Here is a 24,848-nt window from a genome sequence, read left to right on the forward strand (position 1 = left end):
CAGCGCTGAGAACTAACGCTCTCAAAATCCCGATAATTGCAACATTATCTGTCAACAACGGTAAGCGATAAACATGTTTGTCAAAATCACCGAAGACTTTTGTAATTTTTTTCCTTGTTTCCCTCAATAGTACGATGGACCAATCAACAGAAAGCTCATATTTAGCTCACCTTGAATAAGATGTCATCTAAGTATCAGTTTCTTGGCTTAATGCACCATACAAAGCCATCATAGCTCGAAGGGTTGATAATTGATCTCCTTCAGTGACTAATGACTTCTGCTATCGCATTCACGTCACTTGGCAAATGCCAATTGAAGGGGCAAAAATCCTTTGACGGTAACAAAACCTTGTCGGCTCAAAGAAAATATTAACAGAAATATCTAATTTTAAAGTTCTCCACAGTCATCTCAGAAACCGCCGGACTTTATAATCTTCCGTCTTCGATTGTTTTTGACTGTACTTGTTTCGGTCACGCAACGGCTTCCTTCGGAGTGTTGGTTTTTCTTACATATGGCCAAAATCGAAAAAAAAAAAAAAATTCAAACATCAGGGCGTCTGAAACTAGTTCCTTTAAAGTTATTTGAACATCCAAACGTGACTGTTCACGCATTAACGCGGCTTTTGAATTTCTCCGTGAACAGTGATGTTCGATTCAGGTTGTTTATTTCACGACGGTCATGGCGTGTGCGTGAATGGTTTATTCAGCAAGGATAATTGCTTGAATGATGTTTTAACGAGAGGAAATTGAACAGATACCGGTATAAGGTGATATAAGAAAATTGTGACTTAACGAGAACTTTTTTAGTTTCTCAACCAGAATGACGTTCGTTCTTTTCGCATGTGTCGGTTTGCCAACATAAATAACAGCTATAAACAAGATAAAAGATATACAGACAGATAAAGAGTTCCGTGATCACTGATGATAACAGTACCTGAAAAAGGGTTGGGTGCATCAATTCTTCGTTAACAAGATCTTTAAAAAAATTCAGTTTTCTGTTTAATCGTTAATTTTCTCTGATCTGTAGCACTTTTTTTTTAATGTGTTTATTTTAGTTACAATGATCTGTTGTGTTCTTATAAACACCGCCGTTGTTCTGATTGAAATATCGTCACGCACCCGATGGACACACAATGATGATGCTGGAACAATTACCAAATATACAAAATTTCTATGTTATAAAACACTTGTAGATTTTTGTATTTACGCTGCGTTTAAAGAATTTTCTGATAATTTCAATCATCCTAACGGCCATTTCGGTTGTGACCGGGTGAAATCAGCTTGTGGGATTTGCGGATGCTTCAATTATCTGACAAGGTGGTCAAACAGAAAAAAAGTGTTTTAGTAAACCGTTCAAATCTTTCTTTGGTGCAACTCTAGTGCAAAACCGTTAAGACAACAACTAGCCTGCGTAGCAGTCGTTTCCGTTTCCTTCAAGCCAAGCGGGGCAAGCGGGGCAAGCTGGGCAAAAAGGAGCAAAAAAGTAGTAGCGGGGGGGAGGGGCGGGGAAGGAAAGGAAACGCCTGCCGCTGAGCCCAGACATTTTACCGAACGCCCCCAAATGGCTTCACTCCCTTGGGGCCTACACTGTCACATCAAATGTCACATGAGAGACTTGTTTACTTCAAGTTGCAGTACTTTAGAAGATTTTCTCGAACATTTCGTCGCTCGAACAAAGCGTAGATAAAATTACCCAAGACGAATTTTACTAAGGTTTTAGAATATCAACTCATTTGCTTACAGCTGGAATTACAGACAGAATGAGCTTGTCCCACATGGCTAAATACTTCCTCGCGCAAATACAAAGTCGTTCGAAAACTTCCTTTTCAGACCGTGGTTTCAGACCAGAACAAATTTTCTTAAATTTTTAAAAATTCCGGCGGGATTTCGAAAAACGAATGACACCATGTTTGTTGAGACGATAATACCTACCAACAAACCAAAGCGCAATGGAAACTATATTTTGACTGATTTTGAGCGTGACCGAGAATTCTTGATTTTGCTTGATGTTAATCGACATTCGCTCTTAAAGCAGTCCTTTGCTCCAGTTTCAACTGAATTATCTCCCTGTGAAAGTAGTTTAGTCGTTTCCAAAGCAAAGCAAACTCGAAATCGAAAGGACACTCGAGAGAGTTCTTTTCCACCTCGGCCACTATTTTCATCTTTGGTAAACGGTTTACCGGATGTCGATTTGGTCTGAGTTTGATTGACAGACGATTGACCAATGGTAATACATCATTGCCTCCCGTTCGCTGACGAACGGCGTTCGGTAAAATGTCTGGGCTCAGCGGCAGGCGTTTCCTTTCCTTCCCCGCCCCTCCCCCCCACTCCTACTCTTTTGCTCCTTTTTGCCCAATGCCCTCTCGCGCTTGCCCCGCTTGGCTTGAAGGAAACGGAAACGACTGCTACGCAGGCTAGACAACAACAAACTTAAAGGACCCTAGTCAGCCTCCGCCATTTTCGATGCCATCAAAATTATTGATATTGCATGGTGAAGCTAAATCTTATTGCTTTGTGTTCCTGAAAGTATGTTTCATTATCTTTAGTAGTTTCACAGTGATTTCGTTCATTTCGACATGCTCCGAGTAAAATATAATAGCCAAACTCTCGCATATAAACAAAAACAAAGGCGTGGCTGGCTAGGGCCCTTTAATGCATACCTCGTGAAATTTCACAAAACAAACACGTTTCGGGACAACACTAGCAGTATTCGAATAAGTGATGTTTACTCCGAAGTTGAGCTTATCTTAGCGCGCGCGTGATTCTTTCTTCCGCTACATTTCTGTGTAAACCATTATAGACTTGCCACAAGTCGACTTCTTATGCACCGAAAGAGTGACCAACAAGGCGACGAGGTCGTGAGCCGAGCAACTGACTGGACTCCCACGAAAACGGACTTTGAAAAAGTCTAACCTGTCCCTTCTCAGTGCGAAATTGGCCGGTGCAGAGGTGCTAACCGATGACGAGATCCGCATCGGCTCTCTTAACATACTGCAATACTGACAAGGTGAGAATAGCAGACCGTGGAATAGTTAAGTCAGAGTCCATAGCTTTATTGCGACAAACCGGTGTACTGATTCCATTGGGCTCTTGAATTGGTAAGTACACCTTAATTTTGTCATAAACGCTGGCCTCCTCTGTAACTGATTTACGAACAATGGGCCAATTTAGTTTGGAAACAGTGCAATCCAAACGTAGCCTGGACCCACGCAGTCGTCATTTTAGGGGACATCGTATTACCTGCTCCCCTAAAAGCGGCTGCTTGGGAGTATAACCCAAACGTGACTAGCATTTGTCTTTTTCGTCGCCGGTGTTTTGAACTTTAAACTAATCACTACATAAATCAATAAGTGAGCTTAGCAATCTTTTGCATAGGTATATGCCGTGACCGCGGGCCTATTGCGAAAGCTACCGAGGCGACACCAAAAACAGTACCAGAAACTGCAAGCATTGGATCGAGCCCGAGGGGATTGGGGGGATGGGGGGGGGGGGGGGGGGTTCTACTCATAGTACACAGTATGTGTGAAACGATAGTAAGAGTTAAAATTTAGGTTTGAAAGGCTCGGCCGCAAAAACATATAGGAGCCCCTTTGGCTTGTCCTTTTGCACAGTTCAGATTTGGAACATAAAGTAACTTTATTATATAACATCAGGAGCTACATTTAGGCCTATAGACGCACTAAATTCGCACTTGGCACCTACAGACGTCAGCCCTATTAGGTCTCAGCTAAAACGCTCATCGGAAAATGCGAGCGGACGAACGTTGATGGTGGACAAGGGGTGGCTCCTGTCAGGTACATGCCAAGAAATGACACCACATGAGACAGGCGCCCTGTCTCGCGCAATACGTTCACCAGACACGCTGCGTCGCGAGCTCTCTAGTGATAAACATTCTGATGTCGCAGCACACTGTTGATGTGCTAAACGGACTTAAAGAGGAGTTTGCATTGACTGTGAAGCAAGCAAAGGCAAACATCTTTACATCGTCATGGAAGGCCCACATGCCGGCGCTCTATCAACCAAGATGCTGCAAGGGTCGACGTCCTAGAGCGACCTGAAGAGTTATCAGTTTTGGTTGTCCGAAAACCAAAGTGTGCGATTCAGTAAACATGGTATACTCCTTCGCATGTCAACATAGCTCAAATCCTATCTAGAACTCCTTTTTTTTTTTTCTTTTTTGTCTTCTGGAGACGGAGAGGGGCAGAGAATCCCCTTCCATAACTTCACAAGTACAAAAAGCATGGCAATGTCGGCTATGAGACTCCGAGGAGAGATCGTACGTTCAAGCATGTCTCCTCTGGGGTCCGCAACGGGGTATGATGACGTCATATGACAGCTAGACGTGATGGAAGCGGTTGTCATATGGCCGACACCAGCTCTCCCTAGAGCGCGAGACGAGAAGTCCTTTGACAGAGCTTCAGTCGACTATGCGGAGAAGCTTGCGGGACAAACCACGCTGTTACCGGTGGTCAGCATAGTCAGTAAGAGAGCAACAGACTAGATATGGTATGGATACTCAAGTCAAGTGTGTTACGAAGGACTCGGTTTTAGTTCAGAAGTCCTATTTGACAGCAAACCGGAAGTAAAGCAGACCCTGTATGCGACACTTGCAGGATCAGGCCTTGGTGACATAAATACTGAAGTGTGATCCGGTCGACCTCATTGCCTGATGAAGACTAGCAGAAGCAGTCGAAACGTCGCGATCTACAACTTGAGTAACTACATCGTGAAACAAACCATTATTTAATTTATTACAATGTATTGCTGTGACAAATGATCCAGTTCAAGATCAATGATTGATGTGTGCTGAAGTAGCTAGCAACCTTAACAGCAGGTTTCTTCTTGCACGTTGCCTCGAAGAAAGCACTGGTAAATGATGAATCAAAAGACGATAACGCGCCGCTGTTCGGGAAAATGAGCACGCGCTCACCCCATCCCCGCCCAACCCCTATTTTTCATTTACCATTAGGAAATTTGTATTTCCTTTGGCATTGACCTCTCAGCTGTAACAATTCAATGGAAAAAGCCATACATCGACAAACTGCATTCTCTTTGTCAAGGATGCGCAAGACAGCAGTGAGGAGTGATTTTTTCTGGCTGATAACATTGTTTTGTCCCATCCCCAAGAGAACAGTCAGGGATGAGACCGTAGTGACTTTTGCACGAAGGCGAAAACCAAGGCGTTAATACTTAGTGGTTCTAACAAGAAAAGTGTTCCCCAAGGTTTCACCTCATTAAAATGCAGAGTAACATACTTTAGCAAGGCTTGCTTTGTGGCTCAGTCCTTTTGGTGTGTATAGATGTTAAAAACATTCGGCTATAAATCATCGGTCCTGTCCACACTTTGGTAAAGATTTCATTGTTTTTAATTTGTTTTTTGTTTTCAGCATGTCAGGACACACGTTTCCCGTGTGACAGTCAAACCTAACGTCACGTGAATTAAAAAAGCGTGACATTTTATTGCGTGACTTATGCCATAAACAGAGTCGAACAGTAATCCACGAGCGCTTTCGCTTCAAGTAAATCCTGCGAACGGATCTCGAAACGACAGCTCGAAACAAAAAAATCGTTTCGAAATTCAAAGAAAATCAAACTCATCTCCATTTTAAACGATCTTCAAGTCGAAAAGAAGTGGTCCGATGGTAAGTCATTTGAGTTTATTGTCGCTCCATCGCAATAAGTGATGATAATTTATCTTGTTGACTTCACACATCAAGATGGCTATATAATAATGAAAGGATACAAACACAACCATATTCTTATTTAGACAATGCTTTATTGCAGTTAGCGAAACATGACCTTTCACTGGTGGTTTAAAGCCGAATGCCGAGGTAAACTACATGAAATTTCAATAGTTTCTCTTAGTTTGGTTGCAGTCGTGTGCAGTTTGTTTACACGTTGATATTGCGATTTTCGTGATTTTGAGACCTCTAATGCTCGGCGCTGGTAAAAAGCCCGAAGCTATTTTTTAAACCTGGTTTTAGAGCGATACTTCCTCAATCTATAATTGTAAATTTGAAGGGTTTTAGTGTTTTACCGGATCGCGAAATTTTCTATTAAAAAAGTGCGCCAAATTCAGAATTTGGAGGAAGCGAATTTTTGAGACTTTTTGTGGCTCCTCATGACCAGGAATATTCATCCACTGGAGTATTTTTGGACTCAGATACTTAATAAACATTTCAAAAGCAAATTTTCAAGAAGAAAACTGGGTTTTCTTTGATGCAAATTGAACAGAACGAAGTTTACGAGAAGGTGCGAACCATGTTTATTTCGGGTGTTTTTCACACCACGAGGGGCCGTCACTGTTTTTTCTATTTTTTCCGGTTTAAAAAATATATTTCAGGAAAAAAATCTCACCACGTTTTTTAAACTAGTATGGAGTATCTCTGGACGGAATATGCAGAGTTTTGATTTTTTCATCATGTGCCACTTTTTTATGATTTCGCTCGGTCTTAGTAGACATTCCCTCCTAAATACCAAAAGCCATCATAATCCATCTAGGAAGCAAATAAATGCGCATTACGTACCTAATGTGATCCAGTGGTTGCATCTTGTACCAACGCTTGGTTGCCTTTACCCATGTAAAAAACAGCAACTACAAACCAAAAAGAATGTAATCAATCAATCAATCAATCATAATTAGCATAATTATAGCAAAGCTAATCAAGGCGGGTTGTTTAACTTAAACTAAATTAAGCAAAACAGGTTATTAGTAAAACCAAGTAAATAAATAGAATAAATAGGTATACACATGCATTCACAGATAGTTAGTATTTACATGAAAAGAACATAATTATATTTAGTAATAATAATAATAGTAGATAGAGCTTGGTTAATAATAATATTATAAAATTTAGTAATTTTTAACATTAACGTAGAGACATCAACATAATCATCATCATTATCAAGTACGGCAAGTAAAAATTGGTGAATTTTATTTTTGAAAGGTTTTTTCCTAAGTTTACGTAGATCATGCTACAGGGAATTCCACAAATTAGCTCCGAAAATGGAAAACGAATTAAGTTGAATACTCAGTCTTATATACTAAATACTCAATCTTTGAAAACTCAGTACATCTATAGTTTAGACAATCAAATTTAGTACAATGATACAATCAATGACCAATAATTTATAACTTTAGAGCTGTTTCCAATAGTTATTAATATCGACATCTGTCAAAAGTAATTTGTGTTTACTTGATTTTGCCTTACTTAACACTGTGACTTGTCAAAAGCACCGTTGTCAACACTTTCTCAAACAGTTAGGAGTAAAACAAAGTCTAAATGACTTACTAGTGCCATCGCAAGTTTTCTCACATTTTCTCTAGTAGGTTCTTTGTACTATAATTTTGCATAATTTGCAATGACTGGCTGGAGCAATTTCACTGGTAAAGACACACAAATGGAGACAACTCTAAAGCAAGATATTAGCCAGAAGGAAGTACAAGTATCCTGTGGAGAACCACTCTTTGAAAAAATTCATTGTTAAGTTAGGCAAAATCAAGTAAACAATTTCTCCTTACAATCTCACTTCTTGGTCAAACACAGAGTTAACATGTATGAAAATTAAGGAAATGATCAACAGAGATAAAATTTCTTCATTTTTTAAACAAAATGCTCTCAACTAGTGCCATTACTAAACATAATTGTGACCAGCATCTAATTTCACCCTACAATCTCACTTCCTGATCAAATTATTTTTCCTGCATCTGATTGTCATTATTTTTGTTGAAAACTCCATGGATAAGGGCAGGTTTACATGCTAATCCCTTGTTTGACAATTTGTTCACAGAAGCTATACCCACCCTGCACTATTAAATAATTTGTCAAAAACAAGCCTTAACCAAAGAAGTTTTCCCAAAATATCAGGGCCCAAAATAGGGAAACAAACCATATGAGGCAACACGCAAACAATAAGGTACTTATATATTATTTATATAAGTATATATTATATGCTTTCTTATATATATTATTTATATGTTTATTTATTTTATACAGGGCCATTCTGAAAACCACTTTTGTGAGAACATACCCTGTTTAAAGATTATTATTATTATTATTATTATTATTATTATTATTATTATTATTATTATTATTATTACAGTGTGTAAGCCTGAGCAAAAAGTGAGAAATAACCTAAAATTTGACACAAGGTTATTATACCCCCAGCCCTGCCCTTTAATGAAGTGAAACAAGATCAGATGATCTGAACTTATTTATAAATTTATAAATCAAAGTTACTTTTTAATATTACTTACCTGTCTAGCATTTTCAGGCTTTGGAGGATCAACTGACTCATCCATTTCATAAGTACCCTAAACAGCAAGCGGAAGGTAAATGTACAGACATGAGAACATGAGTTAGACAACAGTGAAAGGATCTATAAGCATGCACATGTGTTAAAGTAATGGCCTTATTAACAAAATGAAAGAAGACAATATTATTTCAATTTGCATTTCACAAATATTCAGAGATTTACAAAATGTTGCAGAAATTATGTAGTATTCTTTTTAATTGTCTCAAACAGTAAAATTCCAAATAATAATAAATACATCTAAAAATAGGTGCCCTCCCAACCACTAAAAAAAAAAAAGAAAAAAAGTCCCCAAACCTCAGACTCAAGATTGCAAATACCTCTCCAACATAAAGTTCTCTTGAAATTAATCCTATGAATTGTTAGTTAATAGGCCATCCAATCACAATTCACTTGCAAATGAGCAAGCTTTTAGCCTGCTATCCTTGAATTCCCTACTGAACCATTGATTGCACAAAGAATGCTAATTAAAAAATCCCTTTTAAGTCCCAGCAGTGATCAGTAACTATCTTCTCCTTACAATATCAAATACGTACCCAAAGACAATAAATATATCTTTATGTTTGGCCAAATTATCCAAACTAGTACCATAAGAACCATTATGACAACAATGAAGAGAATTGGGGCTTAAAGTGCCTATGAAGCGAAAATTGTCTTTAGGTAGTTATAAAATTTACCCTTTCAAACACGGGATTTCAAAGTTTGAGATTGCTGGGATAAAAATTGCCGATTTTGTGAGCGCTCAAAGTTGGGCTATTTTGCTTTCAAAAGTGGTATTCGCGCGGCCAAAATGGCAGGTGACAATAACCGCTGACGTCACATTGGTGCCAAGAATTGCAATTCATCATGGCGGAAGAGAAGAAAGATAAGCGACAGCGAGGGCGATATTGCGTTGCTGGCATCCGTAACAAAGAGAGTTGCCAAAATCGATCGTTCACATAATCGCTAGACGTGCTTTTCGCTTTCTACAATCCTTTTTGGCGGCAAGAACGGAATGAAAGTAAACAAACTTTTGGCACCAACGAGACGTCACAACTTGGAATTCAGCATAAAACAGATAAAACTCGACCAATCCTCTGACCATTTTTGAAAGCAAAATAGCTCAACTTTGAGCGTTTGTAAAATCTACAAGTTTTACCCCACTACTCTAAAACTTCGGAATTGTATACGTTAAAGTGCAAATTTTATAACTACACAAAAACAATTTTCGCTTCATAGGCACTTTAAAGGGTGATCAGACCATTCTGGCATGTTGCACTGTAACGCCAGACCAAATATGACTTTCACTGTGCACGCACTAAATAAAATAAATGTTCAGTTATACAACTACAGGGCAGGCTTTTTAATGCCAAAGGACAGCTGGTTATTAGATACTGCTTGTATTTTGACCCGCACAAAGTGCACTTACAGATCCTGAATTGTGACCTACATAGCTTTGTGCAGATTTGGCAGGATTAAGTGCCTAGAGCAACAAGAAGCATGGTTTGCAAACTGGCAACAATGTCATGACTAAATTTTGCGTAAGACTAGCAATTTTACAGTTACAAAAGATGCCTCTCTACTACATTATTATTTTTCAAAAGTTTGCAAAAATTATTGACTGACACTGGAAAATTACATACTTAGTTACACACACACTTGCTCAATCCTAAAAACTGTAAGAATTAACATAATGAATAAATAATAATGTAAACAACATTATAATAATTATATCAAATGATGCTTTTTTGCACTTTAAACGGAAAATTAAGGTTGCAGTCTCCTCGTCAGTTAATATTGAATTTCTTTACCATACATGTGACTTAATGACAATTTATTGTGGTTGCCATATACTAGTAACAGGAAAACAGTGATACACAATGGAGTACTAATGCCTCTGCCAATGAGGCCCAAGTTGTTATGGACGTGAGTTGGGCTACTGTTGGAGCGGATGGTTAACTTGGCCTCCATCCTCAATGAATGATTTGCCAGTAATCAGACACCTACGTTATGCGCAAGGGATTTTGGGATCGCCAGGGGGCAAACATTGCAAGTTGCTAGAAAGAAATGTATGGCATAAAGTTGTTTCTTCATCAAAAGCAGAGATTTTGAACAAAGAATAACGCATTTTCAAAGTGATTTTGTGAGAAGCGGAGGTGAATAATGTTGGTGCGTGGAAATTGTACATTTATTGTGTGATTAATGTGATAAAATCTATTGATAAACACTCTTTCTTGCGTAATCTGATTGATTGTGAAATGTACTGAATCTAAATCAAGTAATGGTCTCGAAATAGTATAAACTTAGGTATAAATTTGAGGGGATTCACTCAACAATGCCTTGTCAGTTATAATAACGTGTGCTGATATTTACAACGGGTATAATTGGAACTATCATTGTGCTGTATGGGGTTGACAGGCCTGCGTGACTCTCACGTGCGTGTTTTAGCCTAAATAAAAGTTTTCCCTCTCGGGTATATCTTTTTGAGAACACTCTTTTCTCTAAGAAAAAAGCGGTGTCCCCTGTAAATTTTCTTTTAGCGCTGAATTTTTGTATTATTAATGTCATTAATGGTTTGGAGGATTTGCGTGATGGTCACTGAACATGTTTTGTACTTTGATCTCAAAGGTCATTTCTGGATTATGTGTTCTGTTTATAAGACCTCTTGTTGCTTCTGTTTAGCGACTGTTGTTCTTATTCCCTTTGTGGTGTTTGTTTCAGGTTTGGTATGGTTCATGTCCGTGCTTCCAGTGACAGTATAGCCTCTCTTTTTATCTCCGTAAGGATAGTATTTGAACCGTATAATAATCATTATCTTGCACTGAGCTTTGTATTGCCGGGCCCGGCTATTTGCTTTTGTGGCATGATATTGTGTTTATAAAATTTATAAACACAACAAATAAAATATAATCACGCCTATTTGTCTTTTGATCCTTTGTTTAGTATTGTAGCTTCTTTGAGAGCTATACAATGCCTTAAATTGAGGGCTTAAGTCATTCTGCTTTAGTTACGGCCAGTGTTTTTGTTTTCGCTTCCCTCTGCTCTGTAACCATGAGGTTTTATTGCGTTGCGGGAGCTTAGTATTTTCCTCAGCGATGAAGTTATAACACACGTAACTTAAAACAAACTTGACAAACGTAATTACAACTGAAAAGGCTTTATTGAGTCAATTCCGTCAAATTTACACTTTTTCGAGACCATTACTTCAGGATGTAGATTCAATCAACCTTACGCAAGAAAGAGTGTTATTGATAGATTTTATCGTATTAATTACACAAAAACTTACAATTTCTACACACCAACATTAGTTGCCTCCGCTTCTCACAAAATCACGGCGAAAATACGTTATTCTTTGTCCAAAATCTCTGCTTTTGACGAAGAAACAACTTTACGCCATACTTTTTTTTTTTAGTGACTTGCAATGTTTGCCCCCTGGCGATCCCAGAATCCTCTGCGCATAACATAGGATCTGATTACTGGCAAATCATTCATTGCTTCTTCAAAATTATGTAAAGCACTTTAATTACCAGATTTTACTTCACTCAATGTAACTAATAATTTTTCTAATTATCCACCAGGAAATAATGAAAAGGTTGCTGTTGTTGGGTGTCATTTAACTCTTGGGGACACTCCAGACCGGTTTCTACCCTTAATAAAACCAACATTTCTAATATAAGCCTATTTTTATCATGGCTGTGTAATTTTTAATCAGAATTTTAATTCAGATTTAAATTTTTAGTTTTTTACTTTATTGACATTTTATAGCTATTTTTATTTGTACTTAATCATTATTATTTCCACTTAATTTAGTTTATTATATAGGGCCTCTATGGATAGCAGTTTTTATCTTGTACTAAAACTGAAGGAGTCACCCAGTCACTATTAAAATAAAAGTTTCTTATTTTATCTTTAAGTCCATGCCAGTTCAATTTGGAAAGAGTCACTATACCGTTTTCTTCCTCCATTCCAAATTGCAGTAGAGAGAGAAAACTGGAGAGTGACACTTCATGTATTTTACATGTAATTGAGCATTCAAGAGAAGTACTGGTAAATTTATTATTAATTAAATTTAATGAACTCCTGCATGTACACTTACGGAATGTAAAAAAATAAATGGATGTATACTATTTTCACGTACCTCATGCAAAGGGTAAGCAGCACTGTAGGACCCATTACCAATCAAGCGCCCAATACCTGCAAAGGATATGTTGTCAAAAAGTCAAACTTCAGTGCTAATGACAAGTGATATCCACAGTTAATGCAACAAGATGAACTTATTAAGTTCAAACACTTGTACAATCTCTATCTGTACAGTCTGGTTAGTATTACAATGTACTTTAGCATCCTTGAAACATTTAGTGAAATGCAAATTTTTATTACAGTCAACTCTCTCATAGCGACCACTTATCGTCAGCGACCAACTCCCATAAGCGACCACTTGGAAAAAACTGTTTTGTTTCTCAGATAAATACTGTTTCAAGAGCTCTCTCGTAAGCGACCACCACTCACATTTCTTAAGGGACTGTGACCACTTTTTAGGCCAGAAATTTGACATATTCTCTTGTTTTCTGTTTCCCGTAAGCAACCACCCAACATAATCCCGTATGATTGTTGTAAATCATTACTGAGAAGTGACAAAAGTTCAATTTTTAATGATGCTACCCTGTTCTGCTGACAGATATAATAACAGTTTACAGACAGAGAAGATGGCTATAATTAGATCTGCAGTTAAACAGGAATTGTTACAGTGATCTTTTCCAAAATATTATACCAAGTTTCATCGGATAAATGAAAAGATTGTCCAGGCACTATTCAATGTGAAATATGCCAGTGCTTTCAATCTTTTCCTTAAGCCATGGAATAGAAATGTCATTGTCTCCTTAGAAAATGTAACTACAGTCGAACCTCCCATAAACGACCACCCATAATGTCAAGGATATGTGGTCGCTTACCAGAGGTCAGACCACAGGGGGTCTAAATTTCAGCTAATTTACATATGGTAATTGTGGAGACCTAACCCTTTTGCCAGAGCTTATCGAAACCCATAGTAATAACTTTTCTTAGCTTTAAGTATGTTATGACTGGTCCATAATTATTATTCTAGGCAAAAAATGTTAGGGTCTATTGTGATTATTGTGTGTATCTCACAAATCACTTAATGTAGCGATTGAGGCAATTCTTGTGAAGAAACTTGACTCTTTTATTACTCCAGATGGCGCTGTCTAAATTTGCAAAAAGTTAACAACTCTGTTATAAAACTTGTGATGTATGTGGTTACACGCATTAAAAACACCAGCAGGCCTGTAGGTTGCAAAACAATCCTACACTTGCACTTTATTCTCTCGGAGGCCGCTCATGTCAGTTTAGTTAAATCATTACACTCTGCACGACAGCTCAATGCGCTGGACTCTGCTACAAGGGATTCAATGTGATTAAAGTTTAGTTCAGTGTACAGGATAGTGCATATATATTTTATCGATTGTTTCATTGCTAAGCTATATCAGGAGACACTTCTGGTAGCTTCGACTGTGAGATTTATGGCGTCTGCTGTATTGATGTGGCCTATATGTTACAGCGAGACACTTTTCAATTTCCACCCGTGAGAGATACAGCAGAATGAATGTCAAGTGGTCGCTTACAGGACCTTAAAAACAATTGATAACATTAAACAATCATCTCTAAAAGTGATCGCTTACGAGAGGTGGTCGCTTACGAGAGGTTCCATCTATAGTGATTTGACTTGAAAACTTTTTGTAATTTGGAAAAGTGATCGCTAATGAGAGGTGGTCGCTTACGAGAGGTGGTCGCAAAGGGAGGTTCGACTGTATTTGCCTAATTTTAGTTGATAAGGTAATATTTTTATGTAATTAATAATTATTAATCAATCCAGTATTAGGCTTATTTTGTTGATCTTTCCCGTAAGCGACCACTTTGTCGTGCCCCAAGGGTGGTCCCTTACAAGAGAGTTGACTGTATTGGCCTATGAAAATAATACTGATCAAGCAATAAGCTCTTAATTTTCTCAGATAAGCGTGAAGCTATAAAAGTCATACACATGTACATGTACATAGTTACATATATCATATTATCCACTCCCTCTTGGGTGATTTTCAGGGATAATTTACAACACTGTGTGGGGGACTTTGCCAGACTGCTTGTGGTGCAGTTTACAAATTATTAATGAAGTGATGAGTTGTAAATGCCGCCGAGGTGAATGTGAATTTTTTTTAGAAAGACACTACGGGTGGTCACTGCCAGAGATTTGTTTATGTCCAACAGAGTCAGATTATGTGAAAGTACTGTGAGACAGGGCCTACAGTTTATCGTCCTTATCGAAGAAGACTAGAAAGTCTAACCATTTGCAGATGTCAGAGCAAAGGCAGCACTTTCTCCTCAGTTATTTAAATACCCTGAGTGTTGGTCCGGCCAGGGTTTGAAACCACAACCTCCCGCAACACTAGTCTGGTGCTCTCCCAACTGAACTAATCAGTCGGCAGTCGGCAGTTGAAGCTTCAATCGGACTTGAAACTTAAGGCACTCACTTGAAGCTGAAAACTAAATGACTAGAGAGACGATATTTTTTGAAGAAATGCCACCAAAAACATTGAGTTGTGTACATGGCAGGACTTTTAGCGCATGAACAAGGGCTTAAGAGAATTTACAAGTTTTGAAGTAATAATTATTATTAAAATATTATAATTATGATTATGACTATAGACCCTTTTGCTCATACCTATCTGAGTCCTTTTTTCTCCATACTGAGTTGTTGTTAAAATTCTATGAACCTACAAATTAATAAAACATTAACATAAAAATTCATTAAAGAAAACAAACCTCATAATATTGATCAGAGTACTAACAGTATGTCTAAACAATGGCAGGTTGATAGAGGTGACTTGACATATCATCCCAATGTTTCTTTAAGAGGCAATGTCACTATTTTTGCATCAAGACTTTGAATAGTCAAAGAACACTCACTATTTCTAACAGGTGTAAAATTAAAATTGTCTGCAGATCCTCACGGGCAGGGTAGAAATGGAACTTGCAAAAATCGGCCAGTTGCTTTATGTTCTTCCCACGCGTGCTAGCAAAATCACTAAACACTGATTGTGGTTTCCTCTTCCTTTAAGAGATCACTTGACATTTCCATGCGAGTGCGGGGTTTTCAATAAGATTTAAAGTACTGGCTGCCCCCTGCAGCACCTGTCAGAGAGCAATATAAACTTGACTGCAAAAACATTGACACCTAAAAAGCATAAACCGTGAACGATGAGACCCAACGGATTTGTGGGTAGTGTTTAAACAATAACCTCATTTCCATGATCAATAATTTACCATTCTCATTCTTTGCAATAAAAAATACAGTGCTGATATATTCTTCCGAATAATTTTCTACCAAATATTGCTTAAGTTCATAATTTGCTTGTTTTGAACTTAGGCAAATCACGCATTGTATACCACTCAAATTGGCCCTTGTTGGCCAACTTGGACACTTTAAGGAAAGCTTGGACAGTTTCCATCATTCTCCACGTGTAACTAATTTTGGTTATTAACCGTCGCACGAGAATAGAATATTATGCAAATAAATTTAGTACACTTCTACCCATAAAGCCATTGGGTCTCATAGTTCACGGTTTATGCTTTTTAGGTGTCAACGTTTTTGCAATCGAGTGTATGAAGCTGAAAATGTCTCCCCTTAATGGGGAGAATTACAAAAATTAGAAATGATGTCTTTTACGTTCCAACCAATTGAAAAAAAACTAATGCATACATGTAGTAGGGATAACTGCAAAATTCCACCAAATTTTTTTCAAATGGCAGAATGATAGATATTGAAACATTTTCATTTTTATTTGGCAAATAGACTGGTCATTATTGTTTTACACTGTTTGGCACAAAGATCGCATGAATTATAGTCAGTGATTCACAACAGAATCATAACCCACCAGAGCTCTGGCGAGACACAGGTCTTATTGAAAGCCTTGTAAGTTCTATACAATCAATTTATGTTTGAGCAAAGGTAGTTTACTAAAAATATTTGTTGCCAATTTGACCAAAATAGAGCAAAAACCTACTAGTGATAATGCCTCTTTATTTACATGTATGGAATAAGATAAAAAGGAGATTCTTACAATTCTGCTTCTTTGAGCGCTTGTGAAGAAATCATCTCGGTTGTCTGGAATTAAAAACCTATGAAAACAGTGTAAACTACAGTGATCATATGAACCTTCATACATGTTGGTCGAAATATTACAAGCTAATAATTATTATTTTTTCAATTGAATATTTAACCAGTAAATATAAATGTTGAAATATTCCAAGTAAAATTTATTTTATTAATACAATGCAATTTACAATTTCCAAACATTTTAAGTATTTCATAAAATCCTTTCTTACAAAAAGAATCCTTAGCTAATACATGTAAATGCATTTCACAATAACCAAAAAACAAACAACTTTGGAAGGTACCTTCGTTAGAGCTAACCTTATTAAAGTTCACATGTATAAATTTTAATACCAGACTTGATTCACACTTGAGGAAATAAAATTTATAGCGATTTTTCCAAAGAAATACTTAATTTGTTTAACTTGCATGATGCACACATTGATTTATTATAAATAAACACCATACATGTATTTCTAAACATCATTCATGAATATCAGACTTACTGGAGTCCTGGAATTTAAAAATTTACTATCAAGTCTATTCATAAAACCTGGATTTTATTTCATCAAGTATTAATATTTTAAAAACATTAAACCAGAGGTGAAAATTGAGGTACAACATATTTTTTGAGAATAAGAGTGACACAGGCATATTACTTGGAAAAAAGAAAATTTGAGTGTTCCTATCCGGAGTTGAACCTACAGTGTACAATGTAAGACCTCCGTAGTTGCCAGGATGCTCTACCACATATTCATAATAACAAAGGCTACATGCACTTAATTTGCCCATGCAAGCCCTTACTTGTCAAGCTTGTCTCTTCTAAAGGCACAAGTAAAGTAGTTAGGCTGCTCTGGAAGTTCATTCTCTCTTAGTTCAAATGGATTGCGGATACCAATAGTATCAAAGCATCGATCAGCCAAATCTTTTGTGTCCATGTCATTTTCCTATGGTTCAGGAATGCAGGAGTGTAAGTACTGAAAAATGCATGCATCAAAACTCAAGCACTAGCCAGTTTCCTAGGTTTTAATCTTTGACCAATGAAATTTGCTGACTGTAAAATTACGTTATTTGACTCCAAAATAAGAATTCTGATCTATACACTGTACAAGTCTACTTTCTACAGCTACATGTAGAATAAGAAACAAAGTACTTGTAGGAGCTGCCTTCTTTGCCGATTTTGTTTAAATATATGAAACATATATTTTGAACTGCAGATGAAAGATCAAATAGAAGAAAGATCCTCACAGTTAGTACATGTATGCAACTTAAGCAGTTGTGAAAAGGAAGCCTTGAACGAGATTCAAACCCATGACCTCTGCGAAGCCAGTGCAGTGCTCTACCAACTGGGCTATCAAGCCATTTATTCATTTATTCATCCTTCACAGGAATATTAGGAACTCACAATAAGACCAGCATCCAGTTGGCTTGATAGCTCAGTTGGTAGAGCACTGAACCGGCATCGCAGAGGTTATGGGTTTGAATCCCGTTCAAGCCTGAATTTTTTTCAGGCTTCTTTTTTGCAACTGCTTATTAAGTTGCGTACTAATTGCAAGGATCTTTCTTCTATTTGATTCTTATTAATATTTATTTAAGGTGGCTTACTACAGTTTTTGTACTGTGCAATTCTTTGATATGCGCGCGCGCTGCCCGAAGCACGCGAAAGCATCACGCATGAGGAAAATCACGCGAGCTTGCTGAGGAAATCGCGTGAGCACAAAAACAAAATAACGGCTCTCGGAAAAATTTCCTGGTATTACCGGTCGGTTTCAGAGGTGTGTTTACAGTAGCTAGATCGTGTTTGGGCTTGATAACTGAAAAAACGTGTTGTGTAATGGTTGCCGTTCCTTAACAGCCTTAAAGCCTTTGCAGAGTTGTGATTTTGCGCCAAATGTTTGAACACGACGGCAGCATGCACTCATCAGTTGGAGCGCAGGCGCACGCTGGTCAACCCGGGTTTTTCCAGAGCAAGCATGCGCAATGGTCTTCTCACCGTAGGTCGCAATAATTATTTTTTCTCGCTTAATTCTCCAAATCTAGCCGTACAACCTATGTTCAAATTTTTGCTGTTGACAGAAAACACTAAAACGGAAACGTGAACATTTTTTAAAGAAAATCTGTCAGAATTTTTTTTAGGAATTTTCAAATAAGGCAAAGTTTCCCAATTTTGTCATTTGCCAAATTTCTCCCGGACAAAATTTTGTGTTCTTTCCTGTGAATACTCATTTTTGTGCACTTTCCAAATCCTGAAATTTTCAAGTGGGGTCCTAAGGCTAGATTTAAAGCCAGACAACTCTAAAAGGTGTAGTTTCCAGGCCACCACTGAGACTTATTCTTTTGTATTTAACACTTTTTGAGCATTCGAAATTTAATTTCTAACTCAAAATTATCTCTATTGTATTTATTGTACTAGAAAAAATGTCCAAGGAAGTTCCTCTTGGCGTTTTTCTTAAGTTCGATTTAAGGCCTTCTTTCACTCCAGAAAACTGTAGTAAGCCACCTTAACTACTTACAAGTATAAGGGACAAATGATCAGTGAGACAATCTGGCATGATGGACAATGAAACAAGCTGTACTTAATACCTTAATAGGCATCTTCATCAGCATCTCTTCAGCTCCTCTTGTGAGAACTTTCCAAGGTGCATGGATCTTGATGTAAGCTGTTTTTCCATTACTGGAATTCTGAGTTTTCATGTACAACAAAATTCACTTGTAAGCAATTGTAACTATTAATAATAATTATTATTAATGTTAATATTAATTCACTTTAACATGATCCTTCCTTTTCATGTACAGCGTGTATGATTACATGATTATATTTTACAAGTTCAATACTGTACCTCAATTCCCTCAGCTTCCAGCTCAAGTTTAGCTTTTTCCAGATTAGCTTCAAACTCTCTCCGTTTTTCTTCTCTTTTCTGTTGCCAATCCTGGTCTTTATTGGCGTCAACTTCATAGGCAAGAATGTAATCTAGCAACAAATGAAATTCATTTTAAAATTAATTAAAGCTTCACAACATAATTGTAAAACCCAGTTAATGGAGCATGACGCTCTTGAGCTCAGTTGTTACTGTGTCAACAGTTAGCATTACGTAATGCAAATTGGTCACGGATGTACTTTTACTCTCCTTGTACAATACCTATTCTTCTAGCATGTTGCAATACCGTCTGTTACATTTATATCCTTTGTTTTGTATGGCTAAAAGGTATAAATACCTCTATTCATGTCTCGTTCAGCGCTTCGTGAATCTCTTGTATTCGATAGTACTTTACTTGCCATTGGCATAGTCCTAGACATATGTCTAACTATAAAAGGTCTAGTAAAAGTCCGAGTATCACTCGCTTGCTGTATTACCTACTGTAAGGTCTACCTTTAGTGTCTCTATTTTGTAATTCCCACCCTTCCCTCCTTTTGGAGGTTTGGTTGTTGTTTTTTCCAATAAATCTGGGTTCACTTCTCAGATTCGCGTTCGGTTAAGTCTCGCAGCAACTTCCCCAAGCTTTGTGTTTTTAGGCTATTTTTAGCTCTATAACCCTGAAGCTCATTATGCTTTTATCCAGCGCATGCCGGCGGAGTCGGCTCGTAGCACTGCGGAATATTAGGCTTGAGCTGGTTTTAAAAAATGCCAATACTCTTTGCACTATGCTGGCCGGAGGTTTCAGTTCGTAGTGCCATGGAGAGTTAGGCTATTAGATTGTTTTAGTTTTGGACCTGCCTACAACTTGTCCGATCCAGTGCTGGTCATTAATACAGTTTGATAGCGCTGGGGAGATAAGTAAGGCTTTATGGTCATGCTATGGGAGTCGTCTGTCACGCCAATCACGGAGCGGTGTTCCCCCTTTACGCCAAACATCACGTTGTTATTATTTGCCTGTCGAGATCTCTAGTTAACTTTATGGTAATAGGAACTGTGACATTAAATTTTATTTTGAGAAATTATAAATTACAATTATTCAACACTTGGGGAGTGGGACCTCCCATATGAAAACGACATGAGTGATGAATTATCATAACTTACATGACTGTATGGTATAGAGAAAAATTAATTTGTGGATTTGTACCACTTGGGGGTGATTAGAGTTATGGTAATTTAACTTTTAGGGAATTAAGCTTCAGGAAAAGCCTATGCAGCAAGACTGCAAGGTGATACAGGTAATTTATTTATAACTTTACCAAACTCAGCAATCCACTACAGCATATAAATCAAAGAGGCACACTAAATTCTGGTACTTTCTTGCATCCTATGGTACCACCAATTGTGAAATTACAAGATTTGCAGATGCCCATACTACCTTTCGTTCTTATCGCGTAAGCTTGTGGCTTCAACATCGAACATCATCAATAAATAACAGCTGCATGTATACAGAAATGCTGAGGGTAACAATACAATAGCCTTGAACAAGTGCATGTCGTATTACTAGGGATGCTTTCCATTTGGCCAAAAAATTCCAGAAATTCTGGGTGAGAAATCAACAGACAGAAATTGCTGCTTTTTGCTGGAAACTAACCCTATGCGTCCCATTGCCAATGGTCCTATAACTAGCAAATGAATATAATGCTTAATAAAGGTTAGTAGACAAAAAAGTACACTTACCAATTCGCCTTTTCCCATCTCGAAAGAAAAGAGTATTAGAATGATTTTTATTCTGTAAAAATAAAATGAAATATAACATTTTATTGAGCTTAACTTTTTTAACCTTTTCAACAGTTACTGGCAGAAGCGATGACAATGGTGGCAAAGGCAATCATGATGATGATGATGATGATGATGATGCAACTTTATTTGATATGCGTCTGTCATGTGCTTATAAATGCATGCCAAATAAAGGTTATAATTATAGTTGTGTTTCTTAAACTTGTGATCTATGGACCAAATGACCGTTTTTATACTAGAGGATGCATTATCCATCTGGACAAACTTGGGCAAACATTTGTTGTTCATCTGGTTATTCGTTTCTAGTATAAAGATGGGCACAAGATGCATTATCCATCTGGGTGAACTATTTTCTGTTGTTCATCATTTAAGACAAAACAATGGAGGATAGTTTGTCCAGATGCATAATGCGTCTTGTGCCCTGGCATCTTTATACTACAGGCAAAGAACCAGATGAACAGCAAATGTTTGTCCAAGTTCATCCAGACAGATAATGCGTCCTCTAGTACAAAAACAGCCAATGTTGTACAAATATTCATTAAATAAGAGCCAGCAATCTTCACTTTCTTTTGGTGTTTCTTGCTTTCCATTTTTTCCCTATATTGTTGACATCTACTCAGAGTGCAACTGAGAGTCAGCCAAGAACCAAAGAGCAACCTAGTAGCTTGCATGAACACATTTTTAAAGGGGCATTGTTACATATATTTTATTGTATTTGTTCAAAAATGCTCATTACAAATGTTTGACAATTCAAAGAACCTTTTCTCCAAAACAAATTTGTTCTTAGAGCACTACCTAGGAGGAAAATTAAGTGACTTTGAATTCTACAAGGAAGAACAAACTATAAACAGTTAAATTTAGTGATTTCTTCAAAATATACAGAGAGAAAGTTCTTTAAAAAATTTGTTGTTCAGTAATCCATTTCCACCCCGGTCATCAACAGCCACAGATGATAAATATTAGCTTTACGCACTAGTAGTGTTATTGTTAACAAAACACAACCATTATATTAACAAATTTTCCATTGATACAAATACATTTAAATTTTTAGATGTTCAAAGTGATGCTAAAAATAGGTGATGCTGTGCACCCTTTTTAAAGGAACAGTTTAACATTTGGATTGGTCTCAAATGCATTCACCAAGAGACTGAATTTACCAGAGATTTATAGTAACTAAATACTATAATTTCGCTTTTACATGTATGTGACCACTTATTTGATGAAGTCCTTCATAAATAAATATAATACGTTTCAATAATTTTTGCTTTCAAAAAAAGTACTTGTATGCTCATTGCAGTTGATTTCTTTAAAGTTGTTTAAATACATTAAGACGAAAGGAAAAGAAAATTAAAATTTTATATATTTCACTTGAAAAAATGCGTATTTCATTTAATCCTTTAAAAAAGTTTAAAATTCCCATAAAGTTCTGGCCATTGCAGCTTAACTTCCCACTTGCTAGCAACCCCGTTTTTGTTTTTCCTTAATATGATTTACATGTAGCACCAAGCTATAATTTGTCGTCATGATTCAACGGAGAAGAGAATTTTTTAAACAAGAAATGAAGCTGCTTTGTTAATGTGAACACACTAATTGTTATAGACTACATTTTGTAACTTTGACAAGTCAAGTTGAGCTTAAAAATTATTCATTTTTGGCTGCTCCCAGTAGAATCATAACCATGAATCAGGTTTTAAACCCAGGGACTTTGAAAACAACAAAAACAGCTGGAATTAAATTGCCCTTCCAGAATATGGCCAAAACATGACTTAAGAAGAAGCTTACAATACAAAAAAAAGTACCTAGTTATTAAATGTTTCAATTTATATTATTTTTTTGTTTCAGTCTTACAAATCTTGGAAGATTGTACTTCTTGCTTTTCCCCATCCGTTGACAGTGTTGCATATTAATTTCAGTCAAATTTCTTATTGTTAGGCTTCTATCCAGCCAAACAGATCAATAATTGGTTGTTGCTTTGTAGGTGGTAAGTATTTTATGCATATGTATGTAGTGACCGCAAATACTTATTAGTAATCTAAACTTTAAAATGCCTGCCAGTAGTTTTACAACAAAAAAGCCGATCTCCTGTCGCGTAGGTAACAATAAATTAAAACTTTTACACAAAATTCAACCAATTAGAACCCCTCTAAATGTTAAACAAGACGGGAATGGAGATTTGACAGGATGGTCACTTCGTGCCATTAAAAGACAAGTAAAATTAAAAGTTCTAAGGTTTTTAAAATCCTACTTGCCAAATTCATCCTTACTTCATGCTACATATTTGAAGGATAAGCGAACTGACCAAAGATTAAATAAATTCATCATATTAACAAGTAATACTAAACAAAGAAAATACACCAAATTTTGCTTCAGAAAATATGGCTTCAAGAAGACCCAATATTTCTGTAAAGATGACTGGATCCACTACATGTAACTAGTACTCTCAATACTTCTGTCACTGACTCTATCTTTGCATATTTAATATACCTTTATATTTACACAGTTAAGAGAACAGAAGTGCTACTATTAATAGTATTCTAATGTGCTTCATAAGCAAAAGTCTTCTATCATTCAGAGCAAAATAAGTTATAAGTTAAATGAAAAAAAGATACTACAAGTAAGTGAAAAGCCCAAAATGATCACATACACATGTAACTTGTAATAGATGTGCATACTCTTTCAAACAAAATAAAAATTAATTATACACCACAACTAAAAAACTACCAAGCAGCTGTTTTCTAGAACTTGGGAAATGGAGATTTCATGCATCAGAGCAATTTAATTTCAGTTTTAATTTTGTAGACTTTAAATGACAGCTTAATAATAGCTCCAATTCAAGGAACACAAGGCGTGCACACACAAAATGTTTTCACTTTTAATGCAAATTTTCTAAGAAGAACAGGTGACACTGGAGCAGATAATCTAACTGACATTTAGTGTTCTTTTCTAAAACCAGTTCTGCATAGATCAATCCACCCACAGAAATTTATTTAAAATAAACATTATTTAGAAAATAAATGTTGATCAAAGCCAAGTTCTCACAAATTCATAAAAATTTAGAAGTGTCTAAAAAAAATTAAAAAATAATATATTTACTACAAAAAATTTTAAAGTTCCACCACAAGCCTTTGGAAGTGGCCCACACGGCCAGAGCTTAACCTAGTTTCTGTAGTGCAAAACAACTACATATTGGAATATTGCTACTCCCTATAGAAAAGATGCTAGTCCATCACAAGGTAACCCCTAGCAACTGGTATCTTGCTGGTACCCAAATATACACCTGTGTGAAGATAGACGACGTAGAGCAAAGTTTCTGGTCTGAGAAAACAACACAGTAATGAAGAGACTAACCTAGCCTCGAACCACCGACCCTGTGATTTTCTGATTGAAAGTGTGATGTGCTGACCACTATGCCACCTCTCCTCTACCAGTTTTCCATAACTCTAGATCTACCCACCCACATTAATTTGCTTAAAATAAACATTAATCAGAAAATTCAACTGCACTGTACATGATAAAAGTCACTTTACATTTACGAAAACCAAGTTAAAAGTGTCAAAAAAATTTTTTTTTTCATGTAAGCTGGTGAGGACATTGCTTTGTGAATCTGGTCCCAGAACTGCAAATAACTACAAACTAAACTTCTAATTAATGAGGGCAAAGCCCGAATCAACTATCATGCATAGAAATTGAGAGCGAATTGAGAACAGCAGAAGAAGAGCAGAATGGGCAATTGTCGTT

General features: G+C 36.8%; 1 protein-coding gene across 3 annotated transcripts in view; it reads right to left on the reverse strand.

Moving 5' to 3' along the window:
- Positions 1 to 24,848, reverse strand: part of LOC146467921 (anoctamin-5-like) — a 46,866-nt gene that overhangs the window by 17,685 nt on the left and 4,333 nt on the right. For 2 of the 3 annotated variants that reach the window (XM_085125376.1, XM_085125374.1), the window contains exons 2-11: positions 21,051 to 21,102; positions 19,296 to 19,426; positions 19,039 to 19,137; positions 17,260 to 17,402; positions 16,424 to 16,481; positions 15,025 to 15,076; positions 12,430 to 12,485; positions 9,721 to 9,774; positions 8,257 to 8,313; positions 6,527 to 6,594 (exon numbers count right to left, since the gene is read on the reverse strand). In XM_085125376.1, coding sequence (XP_084981502.1) covers positions 6,527 to 6,594; positions 8,257 to 8,313; positions 9,721 to 9,774; positions 12,430 to 12,485; positions 15,025 to 15,076; positions 16,424 to 16,481; positions 17,260 to 17,402; positions 19,039 to 19,137; positions 19,296 to 19,426; positions 21,051 to 21,102 — 770 coding nt within the window. The remainder of the gene's footprint in view (positions 1 to 6,526; positions 6,595 to 8,256; positions 8,314 to 9,720; positions 9,775 to 12,429; positions 12,486 to 15,024; positions 15,077 to 16,423; positions 16,482 to 17,259; positions 17,403 to 19,038; positions 19,138 to 19,295; positions 19,427 to 21,050; positions 21,103 to 24,848) is intronic. The other variant, XM_085125375.1, reaches the window with a different exon arrangement.

The sequence above is a fragment of the Pavona decussata genome, unplaced genomic scaffold, assembly GCF_977016875.1.
Source record: "Pavona decussata unplaced genomic scaffold, jaPavDecu1.1 SCAFFOLD_134, whole genome shotgun sequence".
Classification (NCBI taxonomy): Eukaryota; Metazoa; Cnidaria; class Anthozoa; order Scleractinia; family Agariciidae; genus Pavona; species Pavona decussata.